Raw genomic sequence first — 10,511 nt, forward strand, 5'->3', positions numbered from 1 at the left:
CTTGTCTGCTGTGTTTCCTCAAAGTCTTCCCTGACACCCATTCCCTTGATCCAATCCAAAAATCCTGACCATCATTAACTTGCTTCCAGATTGCAGCCTGTAATTTATTTTTTAACTGATCCCAGTGGTTAAAAATCTCTCATTATCTGATTGCTTTGGGAGTTAACTTGCTGGTAAAATTTGTCTATAGCTATTTCTGGTTGTGCGCATGCTTAGGTGCTTGAAGGAATCCAGAACTTGGAAAGGTGACTTTTGAGGACTACATTTCCCAGAATCCCTCAGTCTAGGCTTCTTAAAGAGGCAATTCATCCTTCCCTTTTTTGGCCAGGGAGGTGGGAAAATGCTCCAGGGAGTCTGAGAGACCCAAGATACAGACATTCAGACAGCTAAAGATTGCTGCTAAGTTTCACTCCTTTAGCAAAAAAAGAAGTTCACTAGATACAACCCTCCCCAGAAGGTCTGCAGACATAAAAATTGGATTTTCCGGGTGTTCAGGATGACCAAAGGTAAGCCCCTCTCCACTTGAGAATATGGAGCCGGGGAAACAGATTATGTTCCTGTAGTTGGACTTCAGAGTATTTAATTGCAAAAGTGACCCTTAACTGAGGCATTCTGGCACTATAACTAAAAAAGAGAAGAAATTTAAAAAGAGAAAGAAGAAAAGATGGTAACTTCATCCTGCTCCGTCTTGGAATTAAAAAGAAACTCGTGAGGTTGGAAATCAAATGTTGCAGTTGCTGCCTGGGAATTAATCTGGGACATCATTTACTTTGGATGTTTGAAAAACTTCAAAATTTCATCAGCAAATGTCAAAACACCTCCTGACCCATTTGCCCTGTTTGGAAGAGCCTCAAAAAAGGTTGAATACATGGACTTTTGTTAAGTAACTGTAGCCCTGGGCCTGGATGGATGAATGGGTCTTTTAAAATCAGATAGGCCCACACTTGTGTGTGGTTGTTTTATATTACCATGTTCTTTCTGCCCCAACTAGAAATGATGCACTGGGTTCATTTTTGTTACCAGAAACGATCAGGAATGGACTCCTCAGCCCATCCTTAAGGGAACAACGGTCCTCAATATAGTAAATCTCCAGGAGAGGCCTTTCTCTCAATCACTATTAATTTGTTATTAGCTGAATAGTTCTTTTTTAAGTTGCAAGGCACCCCGAGTCTCACTTTAGGGAGAAAAGAAGGATATAAATAAATGCAACAACAGACTAGCTGTAGTGTTCCCCTAGTAACATCAGTGGAAGAGAAAAGTAAAAATTAATCTAATCAGACCCAAGGGGTTTGTGGCCTATCCCAACATTTGTCTTTGGCACCATTTGCACTGCAAAATCAATGCAGTTTGATACTGCCATGACTCAATGCCTTGGGATTCTGGGATTTGGAGTTTCTGCATGGCAGAAATGGGGTTGGACCGGAGGCCCTTGTAGTCTCTTCTAACTATGATTCTAGGGAGGGCTGGGAAGGATGCCAAAGAGTATAATTGGGGAATCCCAGGGTTGGAAGAGATCTCCAAAGTGTATGCATTCCAAACCCCCTTCCATGAAGGAATACACAATCGAAGCACCCCTGACCGATGGACATCCAGTCTGTTTAAAGACCTCCAAAGAACAGAATCGTAGAATGATTGGAAAAGTTGGATACATTTATGCTCAAAATGGGGAACATTTTTAAAATTCCTCCTGGGCAAAAGGCTGAAATGTAGGATGTGTCTTGGAAAAGGAGAGCTTTTGGTCACCTTGCATTGGAAGAGACCCCCAAGGGGCATCCAATCCAACCCCATTCTGCCATGCAGGGATACACCATCAAAGCACCCCCAGCAAATGACTCCAATGCACTCCAAGCCTGCTGCTTCATGTCAGGAAGTTCCTCCTAACAATGAGCTGGGATCTTATTCCTGTAGTTTGCATCCATTGTCTCTGGAACAGCAGAAAACAAGCTTGCTCCATCCTCAATAAGACAATCCTTGAAATAGTTAAACAGGGCTATCACCTCTTAACTTATTCTTCTCCAGGCTAAACATTTCTAGCTCCCTAAGCTTCTCTTTGTTCACTATGGTTTCCAGATGTAGAAGTTTTTCCTAACGTTTAGGTGGGATCTCTTTTCCTGCAGCTTGCATCCATTGCTCTGGGTCCTATTCCCTGGAACAGCAGAAAACAAGTTTGTTCAATGTGACACCCCTTCAAATACTTAAACAGGGCTATCCTATCACCTCTTAACCTTCTCTTCTAACAGCTGTTACTGTCAGAAACTTCATCCTAATGTTGAAATGGAATCTCTTTTCCTGTGGGTTTGCATCCATTGTGTCCTATTCTCTGGAGCAGCAGAAAACAAGCTTGCTCCATCCTCAATTTGACACCCCTCCAAGTACTTTTAACGGGGCTAGCCTCCTTAACCCAGGGGTCCCTCATCCTGTATCTATGCATTTCATATTTTTGCCCTTACATTTCTCTGTGTTGGCATTCATTCTGTTAGCTTTGGCTCTCTGGGCTGAAGAGCCAAGCTCTGGGAGTGCTTCGTTCACTGATAAGCTCTATAGAGATGTCCTTGCTCTTGCTCTCCCTTGCGCTTTTGCAATGGCTCCTGCTTTTCCCACGGGTCTGGTTGTGTGATTGTGTGGTTGTGTGTGTTTGTCTGTCTCTCTCCTTGGCTCCTCCTCCTTGCCTTCGTCATTTCCAGTGCGGGTGTCTCTGCTGCTGTCACATCCGCCTCCTCGAGAGGAAGAGGAGGAAGGACAGCTGATGCTTTTGCTGCTGCTGCCTTTGGAGCCTCCAGCGCCTGGCGCGTAATGCTTTGCGCAAAGAGAAGCAGCCTTGGCACCGGCGTTGGCAGCCTGGCAAAAGCCGGGGGTCGGAGGATCGGGCCCGGAGAGGGCTTGGGGGGCTGAAGGGGGACCCCAGGCCCTGATCCCTCGGTTGGCACCTTTCGGAAGAGAAGCCCAGAGGAGAGAAACCCAAGAGAGAGGCTTCTTTATCTTCCTCTCCATCTTCCTTTTCTGCCCAAGGTGAGCTTCTTCTCTGCCCAAAATGGTAGGTGTGTGTGTGTGGGGGGGGGGGCACCACCACCCAAATGGGGGGTAAATGAGGGGCATTGGCTTGACTGAGGAGCCTTCCTCCCCCTTTAAGGGTTAACCCACCCAACCCCCTTCCTTGCGTTTAAAGGTTTGGTTTGAAGAAGAACTGATCTTTTGCATCTCTGGGCTAAGGTCTTTGTGTGCTTTGATCCCTCTAAGAAAGGGAAGAGGAGCTGATCTTCAGCATCTCTGGACCAAGATGCCCAGCTCAAGAGTGGCCCCTGCCCAGGTGAAGCAGAGGTCTCCGAGGCCTACCTGGACCAGGGGTCTGTGTGTCTGGGTGTGTTTTGAACCTGAGATGCCTGGTCTCAGCCCCCTTTGGCCACCTTGCTTTGTCTTGTCTGCTCTGACCTCCAGCCAGGCGTAGGTCTAGGGACAGGGATCCCCAAACTCTGCTCTTCCAGGGGGATTTGGATTTCAGCTCCCACAATCCCTGACCACTGGTAGCTCCCATCATCCTTGGCCAGTAGCAGGATTGGTGCTAACTCCAGTTGGGTCAGAGCTATGGCCCACCGAGCCCTATACAGTCGGCCCTCCATATCCATGCATCCACAGATTCAGACATCCATGGCTGGGAAAACAATAGATAGATTGACAAATAGATATAAAATTCCAAAAACCAAACCTTGATTTTATCATAGTCTGGTATCCACGAGGGTCCTGAAACCAAACCCATGCAGATACCAAAGGTCCACACTAATAATAATAATAATAATAATGTTAGTGCATTGTATTTCATCCAACTTGAGTATCCACGGATTTTGGGATCCATGGAGGGTCCTGGAACCAAATCCCAGTGGCCCACTGTAATAATAATAATGAGGATGATGATAATGCCTCATTGTATTTAATGGGACTTGAGCACCTGTGGATTCATATGGGGCTCTGGAAACAAGTGGATACCAAGGACCCACTGAAATAATAATAATAATAATAATAATAATAATAATAATAATAATAAACATCTACAGATTTTGGTATCGACAGGAGGTCCTGGAACTGAACGCCAGCGGATACCAAGGGCCCACTGTAATAATGATAATGATAATAATAATAATGATAACAATAACAGCCTGGTGTGCATTTTCTGTTTGTTTATTCTTCTGTCTCTGTGTTTGTGTGTTTTACACACCATGGCTTCTCAGATCATAAGAATTTTAGGCCCAAAATAATACAGTCCGAGACCACTTTAACTGCCCTGGCTGTATGCTAGGGGATCCTGGGAGTAGTAGTTTATTGTGGCACTGGAGCTCTTTGACAGAGGCGGCTAAATGTCTCACAAAACTACAGTTCCCAGAATTCCCTAGCATTGAGCCAGGGCAGTTAAAGCGGTCTCAAACTGGATTACTTCTTCTCCTGTAAATTGAATCTCTGGGTTTGGATTTGAGTCTCTCTTCGCTTCTCCAAGCCAAAGAGAAGGCCTTCCATCATGTTCCCCCGAAGTTGACACCTCCCATTTTGGCTGAACACCAAGCGATGGAGCCGACCTCAGCCGCCCAGCGTCCTGTGACATCCTTAAGGCTTGCAAATTATATATTTATAAATTTATTTCAAGGATTTATATCCCACCTTTATCCCACCATTAATCCCAGCAGGTGCGTTCCTCAAACTCCAGATGGCCTCAGCAATAGAGTAAATCCAATTGAGTTAATCCCAACTGGGTGCCAGCGTGGCGTTGCGGTTTGACTGAGCCATGGAAGTTTACTTAGGCAAGTCACACTCTCTCAGCCTCAGAGGAAGGCACAGGCAAACACTCTTCTGAGCAAATATTGGGACTGAAGCAAAGGCCTCTCTTGAAGATTTCAGGGTCTGCACATAGTTGCTGCTGTTGTTTGCCTTCAAGTCACCTTCAATTTATGGCAATCCTTACGGCGTAATCCTAATGCAAACCTATCATGGGGTTTTCTTGGCAAGATATGTTCAGAGGAGGTTTGCCATGGCCTTCCTCTGAGGCTGAGAGAATGTGCCTTGCCCAAGGTCCCCCAGTGAGTTTCTATACCCAAAGTTGGAATCAAACCTGGTCTCCAGAGTCTAAGCATGGTGAAAGTTGAATCCAGACTCCTTCAGAGTTGCAAAATGTGACCATTGAAATTGTGTTGTTGTTTTTTTTGTCAAATTTACCTTTTTCCTCTCCTTTGTTTTGGTTCTTAGGACAAGAAAAAAGGGCCCATGTCCGGAGGAGGAAGAGACACGTTGGGATTCTTGAACCCGGCGCCGGAATGCGGGGGAGCTCGCACGCGCATGTTCCAGATGAAAATGTCATAAAGCTGTTGTGCATCCCCTTCCATCCTATTGTGTTGCTTTAACTGCTGGGCTCCCCTGCTTTTTGGGGGGACTCTTTTAAGCCTCACCCCTTATTTGAAAACCCGCCCCCCCAATAGCCCCCCCTTTTCGATTGCCCTGCTGCCATGAACGGCCTCTCCGTGAGCGAACTCTGTTGCCTCTTCTGTTGCCCGCCATGCCCTGGACGCATAGCCGCCAAGCTGGCCTTCTTGCCCCCGGAGCCAACATATACCATCGTCCCCGAGCCGGATCCTGCAGGGAGCTCTGGCAGTACCTCCCCCCGGAGTGGGGCCATGGCCCGCTGGAAGCTCCACTTGACCGACCGGGCCGACTTCCAGTATAGCCAGCGGGAGCTGGACACCATGGAGGTCTTCCTGACCAAGAGTAGCCGAGGGAACCGTGTGGGATGCATGTACGTCCGCTGTGTACCTGGCGCCAGGTGAGTTGGGTCCCAAAGGGAGGCCGCTTGGACATTTCTGGAATGGGTTGGCCTGGGTTCGAGCCATCTTTCCTGTTCTGGTGTGGGGTTAGACTACATGGTCTGGGGAGCCCTTGCTACTCTATGATTCTCTAACGTGGTGCTCATTGTGCATTGAACACTACAATTCCTATCATTCCAGCCTCTGCATACCACAATTCCTATTGTCCCTTAGACATTGTGCACTACAATTCCCACCCTCCCCACAATCCACAATCCCTTTATCACCAGCTTCTGCATACCACAATCTCATCCTCCCCAGCCACTGCATACTGCAATCCCCACTGTCCTTAGTCATTGTGCACTACAATTCCCATCCTGTCCACAATCCACAATGCCATCTTCCCCAGCCATTGCATACCGCAATCCCATAACACTGCTTCTCTTGCAATCCCCTCCAGGTTCACAGTGCTGTTCTCACACGGAAATGCTGTGGATTTGGGCCAGATGTGCAGCTTCTACATCAGCCTCGGAACCCGGATCAACTGCAACATCTTCTCATATGACTACTCGGGGTACGGGGTCAGCACGGGAAAGCCTTCTGAGAAGAACCTCTACGCCGATGTTGATGCCGCCTGGCAGGCCCTACGCACGCGGTGAGGATGGGGCCGGGGGGATGCCATGCAATAAATCCACTCCAGGTGCGGGTCCAAACGGGTCCAAACTTTACAGGAGCTCTTTGTTCCCCTGCACTTATGTTTTGGTTTGGGAGGAGAAGGAGATTCCAATTTGGTTTTAGGAAGAAGCTCCAGATGGTAAAAGCTGTGTAACTGATTGCTTTGGAAGCTGCTCCAGGCATGGATCCGAACTTTAAGGGAGCCATTTGTTGCCCTGTATTTGGTGGGAGGAGAAGGAGATTCCAATTTGGTTTTAGGAAGAAGCTCCAGATGGTAAAAGCTGTGTAACTGATTGCTTTGGAAGCTGCTCCAGGCGTGGATCCGAACTTTAAGGGAGCCATTTGTTGCCCTGTATTTGGTGGGAGGAGAAGGAAATTCTGATTTGAGTTTAGCAAGATGTTCTGGACAGGAAAAACTGTTTAATGAATCCTTCAGGCTGTCCTTCGTTGGACAGCGATCATAAACAGAGGCGAAGATGGCTGCCTGTTAGGAGTGCTTTGGCGCTGTTGACCCTTGTAGGTCACCATCTCTCTCTATGGCAGGGGTAGGCAACCTTTTTGAGCCGGGGGCCGGGTTGCTGTCCTTCAGACAACTGGGGGGCCGAAGCCAAAAAAGAAATAATTAAATAATTTTTAAAAAAATTAATTAATTAAATAAACCTGGACAAATGTAGGACAAAATTTTCAGATGGAGGACACTTTTTATAAAAATTGGAGGACATGCAAAAAAAATTGCTTATTTTTAAAAAAATGTTAATATAAATGCATGTTTCGGAGGCTTCTATAGACAATTGCCCCCCTTGCCTGCCGCTTGCCCCCCCTTGCCCGCCTCCTCCTGATAGGCCAAAGGCCCCACGCCCTCACGCGAGAGGCCAAAGGCTCTGGCGGCAATCGGCGGCAGGACCGGGCTGGGGCCGGTCTCAAGGCCTTGCCGGGCCGCATCCGGCCCGCGGGCCGCAGGTTGCCTACCCCTGCTCTATGGGGTTTATCACACTGGAGCTAATATCGGCATTAAAGAGAGATTGAAATGCATTGAAAGCATCCCACCAATGAAGTAAAAATGGGGAGTAACTGCACGGATGATTATCACATGCAATTGCGCAAAAAAAGTGTTATCGGAAATGCATGGTTGCTGAAATCCCAAAAGCAAAAAGATGTGCGTTAATGCTTCTTTGTGACCACTTTAACTGTGGGTTCTGTGTAACATTGTGTGAGATCATTTTGCGTTATTACACGACTTTTCAGAGATATTCCTGGGATAAACTCCCGATCTCCTTTGTGTGATAAACTCCTATGATTTGTGGTCCAGGGATTTTTAGAAAGAGATGGACTCCCCTTTGCTGGAGAGGCTGGAGGCACCCATTTTGTTTGGGCATATTAGCTATGGATTCCTAGGGTTGGAATGGGGTACCTTCCACCCGCACGATTTTATGGAAGGGTTTACACTCATCCCTCCATATTTGCAGCTTTGATATTTGTGGATTTGATTATTCATGGGTTTGATTAATATGTTCTCTCTAGGAATATCTTGGTCCTCCGGTGCAGCTCTGTGGTCAACTTTAACTAAAAGTTGCGCTGAAAAACCTAGAGATTCCTAGAGAGAATACTCCACTAGGCATTTGTAGCTCCTCCAATGCAGTTTCTATGGCCAGTGTCTGTCAGACGTTGACCACAGAGTTGCACTGGAAGACCTAGAGATTCCTAGAGAGGTGTCCTCTCAGGTAAAAACGTGTTTTTATTTGCGGTTTTTCCTTATTTATGGGGGTCTTGTGCCCCTAACCCTAGCGAATATAGGAGGACAAGTGTATTTGCACCGTAGGCTATCAGCTCCAACTAAAAGTGTCCAACTTGTCATGGTGGTTTTTGGTTATTTTCATTTTCTCTCGGTCTTACCCCAGGTATGGGATCAGCCCAGAGAATATTATCCTGTATGGACAGAGCATCGGGACGGTGCCCACGGTGGATCTGGCCTCCCGTTATGAATGCGCAGCCGTCATCTTGCACTCACCTCTCACTTCGGGCATGCGGGTCGCCTTTCCGGAAACCAAGAAGACCTATTGCTTTGACGCTTTCCCAAAGTGAGTAATAAAAGAAAAATGGCAGAGTAAACATTTAAAATTCATGCAAAGACCCTCCAATGCAGGGTCTTTATTTCACATAGATTGCAAATGTTTTTAATTACAGACTTCAGGTTGCATCTGCACTGCAGAAATTATCCAATTCAAAATTAAAATTCTGTTAAAAATTTTTATTGGGAAATGTCTACCTTATTGTAATTATGGTTGGCCCTCCATATTTGCGGCTTTGACGTTTGCGGGATTTGATGATTCACATATTTGATTAATATGTTTTCTCTAGGAATCTCTAGCATGACTCTATGGTCAATGCAAATTTTCAACACTTTATAAATAATAATAATAATAATAATAATAATAATAACAACAACAACATCCACCAGAAGTTGCGCTGGAGGACCTAAAGATTCCTAGAGAGAACACTTCTCTAGGCATTTGGAGGTCTCCCAGTGCAACTTTATGGTCAACTCTTGCCAGATTTTGGGCATAGAGTTGCGCTCGAGGACCTAGAGATTACTAGTGAGAGCTATTTTTTTCAGCATTTTTAAAGTTTTTTTTTAAATTTGCGTTTTTTCCACTTTTCTAGGGGTGTTTTGCCCCTAACCCCAGTGAATGTGGAGATGCCACTGTAGCTCCTGCATGCCGCTGAACATCTGATGGCTGTGCAAACTCGCATTCGCTTCCCATCCTCCATGTCTGTCACTTCTTGTCTCCCGTAGCATCGACAAAGTGTCCCGGATCACCTCCCCAGTGCTTTTCATCCATGGGACGGAGGACGAAGTGATTGACTTCTCCCATGGCCTGGCCCTTTATGAGCGCTGCCCCAAAGCGGTTGAGCCCCTCTGGGTGGAAGGGGCTGGTCACAACGACATCGAACTCTATAGCCAGTACCTGGAGCGGCTGCGCAAGTTCATCTCGCAAGACCTGGCGGCGCAACACAACTGAAAGGTATCCCTGTCTTTTTCCACCATAGTGGGATTGAGAAGAAGAAAAAAATGAATGTTGCCGAAACGGCCAACTCTATGGTCTCCACGCAATGGGGGAGTTGCGCCACATTGGTGGACAATGGGACCATTGCACAGTCCTGCTTCTGGACGGCCCCATCATTGCTGCTGCCATCTTGACTGACATCATCGCCTTTCCACGAAAACTTGAGCGTTGCAGATTATTATTTTTTTAAAGTTCACCATCAGTCGGGACTGCGCCGTCTCTTTTCCTCATTCTTTTGGACTCCATCTTGTCGTCCCGTTGATGGACCCCATTTTCCGCTCACCTCTCGCTGTCTCCTGTTGAAAGCAATAAGCCATGGGCAAAATGGGAGAAGGCAGATGAGCGCAAACACTAACGCCATTTGGCAGGGAAAATGAGACCGCCTTGCATGAGATGCCAAAGTGCGCCATCTCCGCTGCCCGAAACCACAGTGCCCTCCGGTGGCAGGAGGACTTGGGCAATATCCCTGCTGGGGAATAAACTTGGAGAAACTCATGAACAGATTTAAGATTGTGGAATGTAAGCAAAGGTCACTATTGAAGGGGGAAGGAATTTTTTTGAGGGGGTCTGGTTTACTCCGTCGGCAACCTCTTAAGATTCTCCGGTTATTTTTTAGAGAACATCCCTTGATCCCGCTTTGACAGGCTCCCCATCAGTTGCAGGAGCAATGAATCCGCTCCGTATTTTAGCCGAAATTTAAGGGATTTTTTTTCCCAAGAGGTCCGGCCAATTTCAAGAGACTGTTGGGACGATGCTTTTAAAGTTCAGACTGACAACCCGGAGCGGATCCATCATCCCGTAAATGTTGGAGCCGCCTCTGTCTGTGCCTCCCCAATCCTTCCAGCTGTTTGACATACATTTCAGGCTCCATTTTACTTAATCCCAGAGGGCAGACATTTTGGGTGGGTGGGCAGGAATTAGGGAAAGATCTCCTCCTTCCCTTATAATCATCTTTTCTTTTCTCTTTTTTGGAAGATAAGAGGAATAAAAG

At 46.7% G+C, this 10,511-nt stretch overlaps 1 protein-coding gene across 1 annotated transcript; it reads left to right on the forward strand.

Moving 5' to 3' along the window:
* Positions 1–2,716: 2,716 nt before the first annotated feature.
* On the forward strand, positions 2,717–10,511 carry ABHD17A (abhydrolase domain containing 17A, depalmitoylase). The gene is made up of 5 exons (XM_089535482.1): positions 2,717–3,009; positions 5,230–5,800; positions 6,241–6,435; positions 8,354–8,533; positions 9,250–10,511. The coding sequence occupies exons 2-5, from the start codon at positions 5,487–5,489 to the stop codon at positions 9,473–9,475; spliced, it is 915 nt and encodes a 304-aa protein (XP_089391608.1). The 5' UTR covers positions 2,717–3,009; positions 5,230–5,486; the 3' UTR covers positions 9,476–10,511.

This window comes from Sceloporus occidentalis, unplaced genomic scaffold, assembly GCF_023333645.1.
Source record: "Sceloporus occidentalis isolate IW3139 unplaced genomic scaffold, rSceOcc1.0.p SCAF_8, whole genome shotgun sequence".
NCBI lineage: Eukaryota > Metazoa > Chordata > Lepidosauria > Squamata > Phrynosomatidae > Sceloporus > Sceloporus occidentalis.